The sequence below is a fragment of the Ascidiella aspersa genome, chromosome 3 (genome assembly GCF_963924565.1).
Source record: "Ascidiella aspersa chromosome 3, kaAscAspe10.2, whole genome shotgun sequence".
Classification (NCBI taxonomy): Eukaryota; Metazoa; Chordata; class Ascidiacea; order Phlebobranchia; family Ascidiidae; genus Ascidiella; species Ascidiella aspersa.
The window spans coordinates 8,900,029-8,918,447 of NC_139449.1; the positions used below are offsets into that span (position 1 = coordinate 8,900,029).

Below are 18,419 nucleotides of genomic sequence, written 5' to 3' on the forward strand. Positions count from 1 at the left end.
ATTTCTACACCTGCACGTCCTGAAATTAACTTGACGAAGTTGCAGAATTTAGTTTATTTGGTGGAAAAACATAAAATAGCTCCAAAATAACTAAATAACGAATGAAACACATAGAGAATTTGGTTTGAAGCTATTAAAGTGTTAGAAAAGTGAAAAAAATCAAGTTCATCATACAGTTAACGTACAAGCATTTTGGTTTGTTAAGCTCTGATTTGCATTTTACATAAGCACCGGTATAATATTCACAAGTGAAGCGTAACAGGAAAAAGTGCACTAATATACGGATACCTTTCCTTAATTTATTATTTTTATGCTTATGTACGGCGTCCAAGTCGACAGAATTATGTTATGACTTAAACAAATTATCACACAACCATGTTATACGTTTTCGGTCAATGGCACTGTGGTCGTACCATAGAATACTATACTATTCTATGGTCGTAGGCTACTATACTAAAATATGACTTCATTTAGGTTGAAGAACCCTCTTAGGCCTACACAACCAGGTAAGAACAAAAGTGTTTGATTCATTTTCACGTTTATATTTCTAGTTGCGGTGCGGTATTCTGTAAAGGTCAATAGTGAAAGGATGTAAAACGCGCAGAGCGACAATTAGCAAATTAGAATGGATGCAAAGCTTGCAATTTTGGCCTTGTGGTGACCTCAAAATGCAATATTTTGTTTGCCCTACAACAATAGGTATGCAATCGGTTTCATTCGCTCTTTCTTACATTTACCAATTTTTAGTTATTTTAAGCTGACAAAGGCATTTAATAGTCCAACCATATATCTACTGGAGCCTAGATATCGTGCCTCGTTTGATATAGTTGGCTACTATGTTTTTCCATCTTTATTGCTCACAAACCTATATCGCACAATAATTGTAGTCTACAATAAAATTGACATTGCCTTCTATTGATAGGGTTTATTAAGCCTGTAGCGGTGCACTTTATTGAGACAGATTAGGAAAACGAGTTTCAGAAAGGGTTTGCAGAACCAAAAAACGAAATGCCGTCAATTGCGACTATGATGACTTATGAACTATTTAAAGGAAAAGGCAATTTCTCATATTTTATTTATCGATCAGCCTACTCAGAAAAGCACGGACGTTTTACGGACGACTTCATTTGTTCAGTCATGCGTGTTTGTAAATAAATAGTAGAATAAACGTACTTCTAGTTATATACCTGGGAAACAACCCTTAGAGGCCAATAGATTCATTTATTTTCGAAATATTTCCCAGCCACAGAAATGCAGACTGGTACAGTCATGCCAGATGAATGATCTTAAATTTTTTGTTTATAGGATATAAATCACGAAAATCATATGCTGCTTATTTTGGCGCGTTCTAGAATCCTACCAAATTTGTTTAACAGAAAACACAAACGCAAAAAGTCAAATAATTTCGTCAGGTTTCCCGGAAATTTTCATTTCTCAATCCTGTTTCTCGGGAGTGAAAAAATCCAGGAAAAAGAGGAACCCTATTCTAGTCACAATTGAAATTGCAAGGAACTAACAAATAAATATGATAATAATGCTTGACCCACCTAAAAGCTAACTTGCACCCAAACCCAAATAATGTAAGCAATATAAAACCCTCTGGACAAAAGTGTGTTAGGATTGGAGACCAGCACCATTATTTTATATTGCTGTGCATTTCCGTTTGCACATTTTTTACATAACTTAATAGTTCCTGAATTTGGAAAGTATGGCAAATCCACCTGTAGGTTTTTCGGCGCTCTTTCACTATTGTACGTAAAAATTAATAAAAAATTTTTTTTCTTGAAATGCCGCCTACCACAACGCATATTGTTTGGGTTAGGGTGCGGGTTAGCGTTTGGTTGAGGGTGGGTCAAGTTATTATTAATAATAAACATAATATTACTTGACCCACCCTCAACCAAACACTAACCCGCACCCTAACCCAAAAAATATGCGTTGTGGTATGCAGTATTATTATTTTTTTGCATAACTTTTCATGTACAATAGTGAGAGTGCCGGTTTTCAACATACCTAACCTGAACCCCAAAAAGTATAATATGCACATAGAATACATTACATTGGTGGGGGGAACTTTTGACCTTTAAAGCAATAAGTCATCCCCATTGCAAGATCTTGTTAAGATCTGCCATACTTTCCAAATTAGACAATCCTTTCCTTTAAAATAGATTTTTGTTGGTTTACTCAATAAAAAGTTATTTTTTTACCAGATGTGGTAATTTTATTTGTATGCTATACATTCTTCCATTTTACTGTAAAACAATTTTTAATATGGAGAAGCTGAAAATGGAAACCACATACGAGCAAGATTTTCAAAAGGATGCAGCTAGCCTCTTTATGCTGGATGATCCTCTGGTAGAACAACTAACAAACGGGCAAACCGAAGGTGATCAACACAAGAAGGATGAAGAGGGAAAGTCTAAGCTGGTTAATTTCAGATAAGAATCTCTTTGTTTATTTACAATTTAGTAGACAAGAATTTGAAAATAAAATTTTTAAATGAACATTGCTGTAGCTCTTGTAGTATACTTTGTCACCAACATTTGTAAACAATGCTTGTTTCTGGAAATAAAGTACTGATGAGTCTACATAGTTAAGTTGATATTTTATATGCATCATTTCGCTTTAATAATTAAATAGTCTGGTGCACCTCATTTACTGCATTTTTTTAACTGGTTAATTGTTTTGTAACTGTGAAATATTCACATCTATATGTAATTTTAGTTTTTAAGGATAAAAATCACATAATCAAAGGGAAAGTCGACCTACGCTCTTAAAGCATTGTACAGCCTGTTTAAAATGAGGTATATTTTTATATCACAAAGACCCCTTCCTTTAAGACCATTATATTTTGAATTTTTTAACATTAATGTTGAAAATTGAGTCATATAAATGGCTCTATCATTGTTTTGTGTTTTTCATAGAAAGGGTGTTGTCACAAACTTTTTAAAAGAAAGAAAAAGGAGTTTTCCGGATTTGTTTTCAGCCTTATTATGGCTTTGGGTATGCTAGCTCTGCTTTATGCTAACTAATCAATCAATCAATCAACTATCAATTTACTAACCAATTAATCATTTAATTAAGTGATTATTCATTATCAATAAAAGTTATTTTATGGAAAACATTTTATTTGCATGTAAAAATACTTACAATTTGTTTTTTATCATTTTTTAAATGATGAAAACATGTTAGTAGTAAAATTGTTTTATTTAGTTCCTTTTACACCTGTACTGTAGTTTTTTATCTCTATTCACATTGAAATGTTTCAATTCTGTTTCTTATAAGTATACATTTTACCTACACTAATTTTTTTTAACTTCGCTCAAAACACCAAAATTAAGGATTTTCTTATTAATTTATTTTAAATGTTAAAGCATTGGCAAATTACTCATGTAAGTTTATATCCTATTATTGTTTAAAACTGTCTGCTTACAAATACCTAACTCAAAAAGTATGTCATCTTTTTTAAGCCAAGTATTTTCTTAAACAAATTGTTACAGTATCAATCGGAATGTACCTGTTTGATGTGGTCAGCGACCTTCTCAACGCATACAACTATTACCTCAACCCTAACAAAATCGAAAACAACATTGCCTTCTTCTTACTCACGTTGTTCTGCGCTGTTGTGCCTTCTTTGTTGATGCAAGTAAGTCGTTACTTTTTAAAAAAATAAAACTTGTGAAATTCCAAAAGCCTGTACTCCTTATGGTCAAACCAAATGCGTTGAGAAAAACCCACAAACAGTTTGTTAGTTTTTCAAAAAGTGCAGGCTAGGTATGTTTGGTTTTTATTTTCCAACAAATGGTCAAGTTTTATTTTTGACAATGAAATTTCATTCCCATACCTTAAAAAATGTTTGCCAAGAAATGTGTTGATATTAATATTTTACACAGTGTCTAACTTCAAACAGGGCTGATGCTTTAAATCTAAAAAAATTCCATTTAATTCAACAAAGAATAATTTAAATCTATTTTGACATTGATAGATAGCTAAGCATTTTTCTTTCACAAATTGTACCTAAAAGTTTTCTAACCACTTTCCTGTGTTAGCAGTATCATGGCTTTATGCTTGTTTGTAAGGTAAATAACAGCATTTGTATTTAAATGTTCTGCAGTTCTATTCGTTACGGAAGGAGATGCGATCACTTCGTAAACATAGAAAGAAAAACATTTTGAAGAACAACTTGCATTTCTTTGCATTTATTACCGCGCATGTTCTTCAAGTTGGCATGCCATACAGGTTCTAAATTAAAGTTATTTGTGTGTGGAATTAAATTTTAAAGTTTTTCTAAAAAGTGCAATCAATTTTTTTTTTTGTAAAAAAAATTCCCAAAAATTCCTAAATTAAATTCCTAAACAGAAAAAATAAGGTAATTTGGCATTTTAGAGAATGGTTAAATTAACGATTAGTTGTGATGTTAGTGAGATGCAATGCGTATTAAAGTTGTTTATTGTTAGGTTTACCATTACTCCTAAACTAGCACAGTGCAATTAAAAAATACTACATAAACATTTAAAGTTTGCATAAATCATATAAAACCATAGGGACTGATCACGAATTCCTAATCGTTTTACCTGTTTTGTAAAATCAGGGGATTTGCCTATATTTTTTAACAGAACCTTCAAACAAAGATAAAAAAGGGACCGCTTACTAACGTTGAGCAAAATCAATGCATTTTATTTAAAGAATTGCGGAAGTAGTTAAGTAGGGCAACCTTACTAACTGGCTGCGAAATTGCTTGTCCTGCATTTTTCAATATTGAGAAGTTTAGTGATGACCACGCACTACGTGGTTTTATATTACGGACAGTTTTACGTTTTATATTATTATGAACAATATTACACTTGGTTTATACCGTTGAGATATGCACACTGGCTTTATGTTAAAGTACAACAACCATTGTTTCTCCACCTGTTAAACATACTAAACAAAAGTACAATGAAAGAATTATAACAACATGCTATTATACGAAGAGCAATATACGAAAATAGCTTGTGTATTCACCTGAAATTATGGAATTGGTTAAGCAATCGTTTTATACTTCCGTCGACTTGCAATTCGTCTTTATTTAAAATAATCGCATAGATGTTTTTCTTTCTCACATTGCTAAACGCGGTTAACACGTTTCGCAGAATTGCACGTTTGCTCTATTTTGGGAGAAAATCACAAACAGCCGACGACAAGGAACGCTACCGTAAAAAGGTACAGAAAGTCAATATTGTATGTAAATGTGAATCGTCGCAGTTTTATGTACTTGAAATGCGATAAAATGTTGTCGTAAAATTGTTCTTTCGGCAAAATTATATTGCCGTGAAGAAGATTTCCCGAAAAGTTGGTCGAATAGTTTATACGTTATTAAAATGTTGCCGGAAGAACAGTTTTACAATTGAAACAATGCCTGGCCGTAACAGTATATTCAAAATTAATGTAGGTTATGCAGCCATTAAGGGCGTGCTTAGCAGCACAGCGTTTCTTATGAATTTTAGTCAAAATTTCTATGGTTTCCAATTGAAATTTATTTTTAAATAGTTAGCGATTAGGTATTGCATATGCCAAACACGTGATGTGCTGGCCGTGTTGCCAGCATTAATATATTTTGATTGTCTATGATTTCGTGAGACTGGCCTGGCCGCGCAGGGCTGCCAGAAAACAAACAGCCCGCTAAGGTTAGTCTGAATTTTGTTTATTGCATAGTACAAATTGCTTAGATATGATTCTAATGACAGCCAATACAAACTGTCAAATCGACTCAATTACTTGAAATAAATACAAGCGTGTGATACCGGAAGAATTTCTATTATTGCTACAGATAAAAGAAAGTTAGTTTCATGAATAAGTATCTAGTGTTGTAGCTCTGTTCTTTATTAAAAAAGTTCATAAATTTTAGTGTGCAACTTAGCTTTTACACGCGCCAGCTCGAGGACTATGCTGATATAATGTTGATAATAAATAAATATTTGCTATCTGATCGGGTGTCATAACTCAGTGGTTCCTTTCCTGGGGGTTGCGTCACCCACGGGGTTGTTTGAGAGTTATTCAATGAAAAACATAGTTTTCAAAAAGGTTGGGAAGCACTGACCCAAACCATGCACCACATATCCTGTATAACTTTTAGGAAATTTACCGAATATTGCACTTCCCTGCTGATTTGTAGCCTTGTGAGCTTCTATCAGACGTGAACTTTTTTTTCTTTATCCGTGCCTTAACCGAGCATTTGATTCCAAACCAAGCGAATCGAAGCAAGTAAATTAAACGTCGAATTTATCGGGTAACACTAAAAATATCCGAAATATCGTCCTTAAGTAAGCGATAGCCTCTTGAATTTTTCGCCGATTCATATTGCTGTTATTTTACTTAAGTCAAACGAATCGGTTAAACGTTGAAATCTTAATCCTTTGAAAAAAAAATGATTTTATTAGCATTTGTTTGCGTCTTAGTGGATTTGGGAGGAAATCACCGTTACCTCGATGCGTGCCTTTGAAACGTACCTTGAAGCAATTCCTCAACTGATGCTGCAACTCTACATCATGATTACCACTCTACAGGCTCCTCCCATTACCAGTAGGTTACATTGTATCGTGCAAAACAACACAACATACTTTCTTAACCTTGTAGATTTGAAAGTAAACGTAAAAAAATCGCATTTTGCCATTTAGCAATCGGCAAAGGTTTTAAAACTAGCATCCCTTAAAAGAACCCGTACAAAATAAGTGGATCCAAGTAATTAATGTTTAATAAAGGAAATTTTATTGCTGCAACAGAAACAATATATACACAACGTGTAATATATGTGATCAATCCCTTCTGGAGTAGTACCGACCAAGAATAACGGCACACATAGTCTTGTACCCATATTGCCTACGGAAAGTCTCACCGAAATCGGTTGACCCACCAGATTTATAATTAGGCCGACTGATTTCGGTAAGCTTTGCCGAAAGCTTATTAAGTGCTTCCTGTAACCTTCAATGAACAACGGAAATTTGTTGAGGACATTTTTTTATTTTAGGCGAAAAATATTAATTTGTTTTGTCGAAACTAGTGCACTACCATTTTCGACCACAAACAAACATAAAACGCTTAAAGGGCCGGGCGGAAATGGGATCTAAAATGCATATAATATTTATAAAAGCATAGTTCTGAAAGATAGAATCTGTAATAGCCTTGTTTTGTCTAACTGAGTGGGGTAAAAAAAGCTAAGGTTGCGTTATTACGTATATTGTATTTAAACAAATTTAAAAAAAAAAAACGCCTAAAGGCCAATTTTTGTTGATTTTTTCATGGAAAATACGATACGGACTGAATAAATTGCTTTAAGGACTGAATCCAACTATTAGGCTGTATTTTGCCCAGGTCTGTTTTATGCATTTCGGCAAAACTTTTGAAATTATTTTTTTTACTCGCCCAATCGAGTATTTTTTGAATTCATTTTTTTTTTGTTTCATTCATTTATTTTTTTGGATTTATTTTTTTACTCGTCAAATCGAGTCTTTGTTTTTTGTTTTTTTTTGGTTCTTTTTTGGATTTATTTTTTACTCACCAAATCGAGTCTTTTTTCGATTCAATTGTATTTTCTTTGGGGATGTTTTTTCTTTCTTTTTGATTAATTTTTCTAGTGTTGGCCTGCCTTGGTTCTGTCTTTGGTCTGTCGATGTCGACGCGCAGCTTCGAAACGTTGGTGGAAGCAGAAAAAGACGAGACGCCAGAAGAAACAAAATCTCTCTCCATAGTCGAAACCGTTTGCTACCTGATCTATCAGTCGTGCACCATTTTGGCAAGGGTGCGTTTCGTTTTTTTTTTTAATTTAGACATGTCCCTGATCACGCTTTTTCAGGGTTGGTACTTTAAAAGTGTTTGAATTCATTTGCGCATCGTAAAGTTGAAAAACCCTGTATTTTTCGTAAGTCTTTGTTCAGAATGAGAATGTTTAAATTTGTTTCTTGTGCACTTTAAGTTTACGATTTTTGCAGTGCCGTATAGCAAAACAAAATTTACAAACTATTTGTTATCGCGTTAGCCAAGCCATGTGTACTGTTGTTTTCCGAATTGTATGTAAAATACGTCAAATGATCCGATTTGGGGTCTTAGAAGTCCCATTAGAAAAAAATATTTTTTTTCACAGAAATGTGTCAAACCCTGTTTTTTGTTTCTTTCCTGTAAGGTTTTGTCATTTGCTCTACTTCTTAATATCTATGTTTGGGCGTGGGTGGTCTTGTTTCTTCTGCACTGGTTCGCCGTCGCCAAGCTGTTCGCGCGAAACTACGTGGAAATGGGCGTTCTGACGCACATCATTTACGGGTAGGAATGTTTTGAGAAACTATTCGAAACCCCTTTGTTTAGTTGCTCGAGATTTATGGCTTGAATGTACGAAAAAACGAAACCCTTAACTCCGGCCTCTTAATGCTTTATTTTATTTTATTGTTAACAAGTAAAAAAAATCACCTATTTAATTTTTGGTAAACCATAAATAAATTTTGATCTTAAAGCGATTGGCCAGTTTCTTTTCAAAATAACCCACCAAAATAAGAAATAAGTAAAGCAATGATGAAAATTGATAAAACATAAAAGTTTTTGTTTCTTTCATATCTCTATAAAAGCCAATATTTATTGAAAACTAATGAATCCGTTGCGATACTCAAGTCTTTACAAATGTACAGGAATTTATAAACAAGATAATGGCCTAATCAAGTCGTTTCGTATCTCGTCCAAATAAACACAAAACAATGTTATTAACACACAAACAACAAGTGTAAGTTGAACATCATTGCCAAACAATAACATGGAACAAACGAGCTTCCACCGCGACAAGGTAGTAACATCAACTGCTGAAGGCAAATACAATGTTAAGGCATCATGTGCTCAGTTTCCTTTGGCCGAAAATAATAAAATGGTTACGTAATTCAATTAGTCACAAAATCCTGAAATTTGCAATTAAAAAAAAAAAAAAAAAAAAAAAAAAAAATCCTGAAATTTGCAACATTCGCAATGTTAACATCGATAATATAATATACAAGGCTTTGTGCAATTAAGCAGAACTGTGTTTCGCATTAAAAAGTTCCATTTTTCTTGTAAAAAGACAAAAGCCCTAAACAGAGGTAGTCTATGCTTAAACCCTATACTTATTGTAATAGATTCGTTTGCAACTTCAACTTTCCGATCGGTTTTAAGCTCCGCGGCCACGAAGACTGTCGTGGCGGTTTGTCCCTCATTTATTTGCTGGAAAATATAGTAATGGGCGTTCTATGGATGGATCTGAGACCTGGGAGTTCTTTTGGATCGTCCGTTGACGACTCTACAACGTCTGTTCCGCTTTTCACCAATTCCTCCACACCTATTCCGCCTTTGAGCAATTCGACAACAGCATCGCCGCTGGAATTAGGGGTGTCTGAACAGACCGCGAGAGGCTTTTTGGCTTTCATTGCTGCGGTGATGCTGGTCAGCTTGCTTTTCACCAAGATTATTGTTAAGCTTGATCGGAACCAACGGTTTGTGTTTCATTTGGAAAATAAATGAGTTTTCTAGGTTCTTCTATTGCAGTGGTCGGCAAACTTTTTTTGTTGCGGCCCAAAGTAATTTTTTTAGAGCTATTGTAGGCCCACTAAAACCACTACGAAGCAGTGTCGGATTCAGAATATTTGATTTTTAGGTGAAATATTTCACGGCGCCTTTATGCCCAAAACTCTGCCATACCATATTATAAAACATAGTATCCAACAAAGAATATACGCGCGATGCGCGAAAAATTTTTCAATTACACATAATTGAAGTTGACAAAAATATATTTCGACAGGCATTTAGGACCACATTTGGCACGTGGGTCTTTTCAAACTGAGCCAAATTAAAAATTCTATGCCACACCAACATTTACAATAAAGTGCAATGAATGTACTGCTATCACGCGACCCACAACTACATGATAACACTCAGCTGCTCAACAGTAACTCGCGGGCCGACTAAAAATGGCTCTGCGGCCCACATTCGGGCCGCGGCCCACAGTTTGCCGACGACTGTTCTAATGTTATTGTACGTGGCAGAAATCTAAGGTAGCTCGTGCTAACGGTTGTATAGAAACCCGAAGGCTTGCTCAAAAGCAAAATTGCAAACCTACGTTTAATAAATTCGGAATTTAAAATTTGTTTTGATTAACATTTTCATAATATTAACGCTTCATTGCAGCAGGCTTTTCATATAGGCAAATTAATAGTGCTTCGCATGTTATTCTGTTTTGGTTTTTCGCATGTTAATCATTTTTTAAGACTTTTGTATTGTTTATTTAAATATTCGGATGACCATTTTGGTGTTTAACTTTTTTTTAACGCACTTATCCGCTTTTTCTGTAGCAAGTTAAAGGTTTTTATTGATCAGTATAAAAAATTATTATTTTTCTTTTTAGAAATCTTGACACCACACAACTAAAGCTGCAGTTTAACAAACCGAAGCAACCGTCGACAATAAATGCAAGCTAGGAGCAAGCACTTCAGTGAAGGAAAAAAAACAAAAGAACGTCAAGTTTTATCTTGTAATAAAACTTTTTAACAAGTTTACGAAATGTTAAAAAGAACAGCCCAAGGTTTTTTCAAAATTCCTAATATTGTATCACGCCAACTCCCGTTTAGTCGACCAAAATCTGTTTGAAAAATCATAGTAAATGTAACGTACGTAATATTCGACACTGATGCCGCACTTAATCGCCTGTTTTCGTTAATGTATTATAATTAAAATTACCCTGACATACCAATTTTTCTAAAATGTGCTTCAAAAATTGTTATGTTAAAAAGACCATCCTTTTGTTCATCTTAAGTTACTTGCACTTACAACAAATACGCTTTTCTGCACTTCTTTTTTACAACTCTTTCCCCGATTCCAGTATGTACGAAAACAGTTCATAACAGCGAATAAACTGAGCAAATATAATTTTAACAAGTAACATTTAACAAACGTAACGCTGTTCAAAATAACTGTTTTTTTTAAGACTGGATTTGACTTCATTTTTTGGGACAAATAACTTTAGTTGAAAATGGTGTTTTTATTTCGGCAATATTTTTTACTTACATTTGTTTATTTATGCTAGTTTTTGTACAATTTACTTGCTTTCTGGCAAGTTTTAGTCAAGATAATGCTTTTATCAGGTGGGTTTATCAAATTTTCAAAGAACGTTTTAGTTGTATGACAATAAATTGACTTAAAATCGACTTGCTCTCAATATAACTTGACTTTGGCAACTTTTAATTTAGACTAGACTTGTGATAATTTCAAAAGTCTCCTGTTATTTTGCAAATGGCTTTACTTGGGAGTTATTTTAAAATGATGTGCTTGGATCACTGTCAAGCATAATATTCAACAGGAGTGTCGTCGATAACGTTAACAGTTTTGTAATAATTTCTCTACGCTCCCCTACTTTTAAAATAAAACATTTAATGCATGGTTGCGCATCGTGATACACTTCATCATTTTGTTCAGTCATTTTGTAAGCTGTTTAAGTTAACTTCGTTAAACGTTATTTTGCTTGTTGTTGATTGTGGATTGTACTTGAAAGGTGTTTAAGTAAAAGTAAACCATCAAGATAAGTTTATTAAAGTAACTGTATTTGTGAACTGTAAATTATGGCTGTAAATGCAGTGAACTATTAATTGTTGACCAAACCCTACTGTTTTGTTGTTTTCCACGTTTTTACAGCTTGCTGCGCTGCCATTGTGTGCTATACGGTCACGGTTTTGAACCTGTTCGTGATTGCTTCACTTAAAATAAAGTAATTCGTTGGAGGTTTTACATTTTCCGTGGATACTTCGACTACGATCTGTGTTACACCTTAAAAGCAGAGGCAGTGTGTGACGCAACTAGGAACCTAGCCACTTGCATTACAAGTATATTCGACAGTTTAACACAGTGGTTCTTAAACTTTTTTGACCGCGGACCCCTAAAATATTTTTTTTTTGCTTCTGTGGACCACGGTTGGCAAGAAATTCTCAAATAGGACGTCATAAATTGACGTCACAATACCAATAGACTTCAGAAATCCGCAGTTTGCGGTCCACAAAATGGAAAAGTAAAATGTAGTCTAAATGCATCCATTGCAAGAATGTTTATTTTTAATTAAACCCCTTACTTTAAAAAATTGATTACTTAAATATTCACTGATATTTCGATATGACCTTCATGGACCCCCCAAAACTAGTTCACGTACCCCTAAGGGGTCCATGGACCCAGTTAAAAAACCCTGGTTTAACACGAACCGTTGAAAGCATGACCTTTAATAATTCAAACACGTTTTCTTTGTAACGATTAGTGACTATAAGGATAAGCGAAGTTTAGAAATATCTAAATGTAACAAGGTTTCGCGCGACATCGAAATGATGTCTGTTTTATCTATGGCCCGGTGGTGGCCTAAAAAAAACCTTTAAGGGAGTAAAATGTGTTGCTTATATGGGACTTCAGCCATAAGACCTAAATAAGAACAACATCAGTGTCGGAATAGAACACAGTTCAGCATGAGACCAAAATAGACAAATACCTAATTGTCTTGGTACCGTCTAAATCGGGTGAAGTCCTGAATACCACTCCTAAATGATCAGAATCAGGCCCAAACAACACTTTACCAAAACGTAAACCCCACTCCTATATGTACATACCTAACTCCCCTATTAATTTGAACCCTGACCCATTTTCTAACCCCGACCGTTAGCCATCACTAACCCCAAACAAGCAATCGTTTAAACTAGGGCACCCAAACTTCTACACAACAACGGCCAATGACAGACCGACGGCGCTTGATCATCCTATACGCTTTCTCGACAGTTCCAGGCGTTCTTTCGGCCATTTAGGCTTTATCCCGGTGAATTTAGGACGTATTCCGGCAGATATAGGTCTTGTTCAGACGATTTCGATCTTATTCTGCACTGTTGGCTACTACTACAAAATTACTGTGTATAGGCTATTCGGCTTTATTACTTCGTTGGTCTTAATACTATGGTTTTATAGATTTTTCTACTTTAGGATTTGTTGCCTTGTATAAGTCTTCGCGTTAAACAAAACTTTCCGTCTACTTTCTTGCAGCTTTCTCGAATACGAGATCATCTTTGACAAAGAGTCAGCCCAGGTTGCCAATCCACTGAAAAACCGACATCGTGAGCTCGGCTACAAAGCCTTGGCATAGGACGTCGGTCGTCTAGCTAAGCGCGATTACGTCGTATGCACCATCAGTTCAAATGTAAGCCTTTATCGCAAAACGTTTTTTCTCTAATGTATGCCGCAGTGTTGCAAACGAGTCATTTGGAATGGCTTAAGTCCCAGTCAAGTCATTTGTAAAATAACTTAAGTTCAAGCCAAGTCCTCTTGTCATACAAATTACACGTTAAGCCAATAAAATTAGCTAAACTCGTCTGATTATAAGCAATAGCCTACTAAAGAAATCTCCAAAACGCAATATATGACTTAAATCAAGTCAAGTCATTTTGCCTAAAAGACTTAAATCAAGCCAAGTCGTTTGAATAGAGTGACTTAAGTGCACTTAAGTCAAGTCGAAAACCAAAGGCAAATTTTCCTTAAAACGCGTTCTATTTAATTAAAGACTTACCTCGTAACGATAAGTAAGCTATACTTATAATTAAATAAGTGAAAAGTCGATTATATTATTGAAACATATTTATCAATACCCTCCACAAAGTCAAATATACACACACATACGTGTTCATCCACTGTAATCTATAACCTTTCTGAAGCCGCTTCCTTGTCTGAAGACACCAATAACGACTTACATATCATTTGACATCGAAAACTATCGCAGACTAACCGAATTGGTCGATAATTGATGCAAACAAGACAGGAAAAAAGCTACAGCCTTGGTCAGTTGGTAAAGCGACGATCCCGGTTTACCTGGAGGTCGTGAGTTCATCTTAAGTGCAGGCTATATAGTTGTTTTTCAATACTGTCTTGCTTGCATTATCATTGATCGACAGATGCGGTTAGTCTGACCAGAAGCTACCAGCATACAAATTTCAGAAAACATTTAACGGCAACATAAATATATTCGCCTTAAGTATTTTCGAAAAAAATGTCACCACAGTAATAAGAATGGTCTACATTTTCCAAGTAAAAAAATTAACAATTAAAAAAATAATACTAATATTCGCCAATTAAAAAAATAATACTAATATTTCCAAGATGAAATGATTTGCACACCTAGATCAAAAAATTCGTGTAGCCCTTTTCAAAAAATTTCTGAAATTTTGTGTGGGTATAGCTTTTGGTGATGGTTTTCGGTGTACAATTATGTGTGAGCCATAATCGTTTGGTGCGATGGTGTTCAAGTGACAAAAGTGTAGGAAAAGAGAATACATAAATACTCATAGCTAGAGAGACAACCCAACGTATATTCAACTGGTATTTGTCCTAATGGTACAAATGACTCAAAGAATGATTTAGAAAAATGTCAAACGGACATGAGTAATGCAATTTATACACATACAAGCGAAGTAGTTTTAAAATTTTCGACACAATTTACTTATACTATACCAAAATTAAAGTCAAACTATTGTCGCAAATGCAAAATTTTTTCTTTTAAATCGTTTTTAGATTTCAATCTCGACTATGGGTTATAAAAATAATAAAAAAAAAATAAAATCGCATTTTATCCAATAGGCGTTAGGACTCGTTGAATAGTCCAATCAAGTCATGTATAGTGCGAAGTTGTAACACTGGTATTACAGCTTGAAAAATGTTTATACGTGGAACTTTGTGGAGTGTGAAACTATTAGGTTTTGAGGAAAAGGACTAAAGGGACCCCTATAGATACGAAGTCGTAAGCTGGCCAGTGCCACTGTCGGTAATTTCAGCTATAATTATTTCTGCGTGTGGTAGCTTTTTTTCATAAAGACAAGGGAATGCGATTTCTTAGGTTAAAAAATAGTTGAACTATTTCGGGTAACAGTTTGCTTAATACGTTTTTTTTGACGCCGTGACAAGTAAAAAGCATTCTACAGGGGTCCAATCAATCTATAATAACTGGACCACTGCAAATTGCTAAGAAACTGGAGTACGAATACTCCGGGGTTGACGTAAAAACTAAAAAAATAACGCTCTAATCTTGCAGGAATTTTGCGCGATACTGACATCGTTCGGGGAATACGGTTGATCGACCATATCCACCATAACCGGCCCAATATTATTTCATATTGCCCCCCCACGTCTTGCTTTACAGTAAAGTATTATATTAATCGTTGTCTAACATCATATTGTCTGCACTTTCGTTTGTCTGCATTTTGGTTGTTTAACACAGTGGTGTCCAACCTGTGGGTCGCGACCCCAAGTGGGGTCGCCTGAAATTTTTGTGGGGTCGCCATAACTTACCATATTCCCGATGTTTTAGTACGAAATATTTATTTCGTATCGTTTTTCTTTATGACGTCACAATTAAACGTAATTGAGTGCATTTTCTACATAAAATTGCTTTTTAAGCTCGAAAAGGCGCTAAATCAGCTAAGGTGACATGTAACAAAATCTAGATTTTTTTCGATTTAGCCAAGCGAATATCGAACTTTCGCAAATTGTAATATTGGGACATACTTTCAATGCGTTATTAAAGGGTTAATTTTTCAAAAAGTCAAATTTGTTATTACACGTAACAAACGATGTTTGCAGATATAACAATTAGGCTTTGTATTCCCAATTATGACAGCGGATGCAGCAAAACGCTTTTTGTGTAATTCGTTTAAAGTAAAAAACTAAGGTTTCAGCAAATATTTACTTTTCGATTTCGATGCAATATCAACGTACCGACTCTGCCTAAATATGGTATTAAAAAGCCTAATCATTCCTTTTTCAACCTCGTGGCTTTGTCAAGCGGGATTAAGCGCAATGAGCTTAATATTAAAAACAAAACGTCGTACTTGGTTGGAAGTACAGCAGTGGTTTTCAACCGCCGGTCCGCGACAACTTTCCTGCCGGTCCGCCAAATATATTAAAATTTTATATCTCAATTGCAAAATGCAAAATGTTGAAATCTTGTCCATCAAATTTAGAACTCTGCCAGCTCCGTAATTTGTAGCATTGAGACGTAACATAGAGTAAATCGTCTACTTTGGACCTTATCGTACGTCACAAATGCTGCAAGTAGTGCCCAACTGTTAAAAGTAGGCTACAAATCGTTTAAGTCTTAAACTTTAAGACCAGTTGTATACCAAAAACTTATACAGCAGCATATTGCTCATTAAATTGAAGTTTCCATTATTTGCTTTTAGATTGCATACTTTTGTCGTCATCACATTTAGGGTCAAGGTCCACCGGTCCGCAGAATTGTTTTTAAAATTTTACCGGTCCGCAAGCTAAAAAGGTTGAGAACCACTGAAGTAGAGCATTACATGCGGTTATGTAGTTATGCTATGTTGCCATCATTCTAAATGTAATTAATTGTTGAAACAAATTGATTTTTTTGTCGCGTGTGTTAATTCATATTCATATGTTAACTACTGTAAAACTTTGTAACCACTGCTCTCTGGAATTATGCATAGTTTACGTACAATCGCTCGGCTAACTTTGTTCCAGTATTATATTTGTATTTATATCTAAAAAAACAAAATGGGGTCGCAATATAAAATCTCATTTAATTTTATTAAAATTGGGGTCGTTTATCAAAAAGGTTGGAGACCACTGGTCTAACATACATTCACTATTGGATACATTATTTCACCAGGTTATATCATTACCAGGAAAATTTGAACTTTCTGAACCAAGAATTTAAATCAGGGGTCGGCAGCCTTTTCTAGTCGCCAACCAAACTCAGAAAGGTCTCTGTGGGCCACGTTTTTTCATCCATGCTACTAATGAAAAGTGTAATAAAGCTACTTTGAGGAAACGCGATAACCTTATTTTAAGTTCAGGCGCACCTGGCGAGTGAAGCGAGTGCCATTGTTTGGGGTATACCGGCATTTCTTTTAAATTTCCTGCTAGTTTTTATTATTACATTGCGAAAAAAATTCTAAACATTATATGTGTAATATTTTTTAAAACGTTTTCCGTTTGTCCGCGACGCACTTGGCTTCCTTCCACGGCGCAACGGTAAAGAAGCGCTTGATCTAGTCCGAAGACAGCCTCAAAACGTGTAAACAAACTGGAAGTAGAAAGACCATTCGTGAGAAGCGCGAAACTTTTTTTTATATTAAATTGATTCGTGTCTAGTTGTCAAAGGGGCGCGGCTGGCCGAATCAGGCCCGTGGGCCGTATGTTGGTGACCCCTGCTTTAAATATAAAAACATTTTGCCGCGTATAAAACGGTGAAACGGTGAAACGCAGCAGCAACCAACAACTTTACATAAGAAAGCCAATTATTACGTAACAATGGTCGGGAAACTACTACAAGTTTGCAGTAGGTTGCCATTTAAGGTTAAAAGTTACCTAACAGTGCTGTTTGTTACTATTTTATGTGAACTTTTTATAAAATTTTGCCATCAGTACTTTCACGTAACGCCACCTTATGTGGGTTCAGCGCCCCCAAATAAGAAAAAGACCAGAAACGCCCCCTTGTAACTCGCCAACGCCCACATGGGGGCGGTGCCACCCACGTTGGAAACTCTGATCTAAGTAGTACGTGGTTGTTCGTCGCAGGATCTCTGGTCGAGAAAAATTTATCCTCTCAAAAATCACCGTCCGTCCGTTTCTCAGTCTCAAGCAAACGCAGCAATTAACGTTATGGTAATTTCGAGCGTATGCATATTTTCGAGCGTGATACAACTTCTTAACTGGGTTGCACGATGCTGGATTCTAAAACAAACAGTATAATTTTAAATGAATTTAGATTGCCCGAAGCGTGTCTTGTGCGTTTTTACATACATGTTTGCAATTGTTTTTGCGTGTGCTTATGTGTTTGCGTTTGCGCACGTGTCAACTGGTCTTATTCATCAGAAGACGCTGCTCGAATACAAGCTTGCAACTACATTTGGTTACCCCAATACAAGAAACGAAATTTTACGGCTATAAACGAGTTTAATGTTGGAATCAAGATACAAGCATATTGAACGCCGTTTATCTCAAGGTTTAGACATTTTTGGTCAAGCAACCTCGAGTATGGTTTTCAACAGTCGCGATTTTTACGCATGTTTTTTAAGTAATTCTACGTCGTATCTGCCTCGGACCAGCACTGATCGATTTAGTGGAAGATCCAGCAGAAAGAAACAAGTACAACGCTATAAATGAGCGATTACTGAGCACATCAAGCCTCTCCGAGTATGAACGAGTAGCAAAGTTTCTGCACGTAACTGAGCTTGGAGGTCGCCAACTGCAGCCTATGGAAGAAAATACGAGGTCGCTTATAGCTGGTCATGTGCCGTGCTTCCTTTTCCGATACCTCTTTCTACAAACTATAGGCAAGAACATTCGTGTGGTTTTAGTAAAAGAAATTTTTGAAGCCTCGCGTTCTGGCTCAACGTGCT

General features: G+C 35.3%; 1 protein-coding gene across 1 annotated transcript; it reads left to right on the forward strand.

Annotated features, from left to right (window-relative positions):
- Window positions 1–2,224: 2,224 nt before the first annotated feature.
- Window positions 2,225–11,726, forward strand: LOC146159067 (XK-related protein 6-like). The gene is made up of 10 exons (XM_083384766.1): window positions 2,225–2,427; window positions 2,925–3,003; window positions 3,501–3,646; window positions 4,115–4,239; window positions 5,133–5,202; window positions 6,438–6,561; window positions 7,614–7,777; window positions 8,159–8,295; window positions 9,129–9,482; window positions 10,391–11,726. The coding sequence occupies exons 1-10, from the start codon at window positions 2,230–2,232 to the stop codon at window positions 10,461–10,463; spliced, it is 1,470 nt and encodes a 489-aa protein (XP_083240892.1). The 5' UTR covers window positions 2,225–2,229; the 3' UTR covers window positions 10,464–11,726.
- The last annotated feature ends 6,693 nt before the right edge of the window (window positions 11,727–18,419 follow it).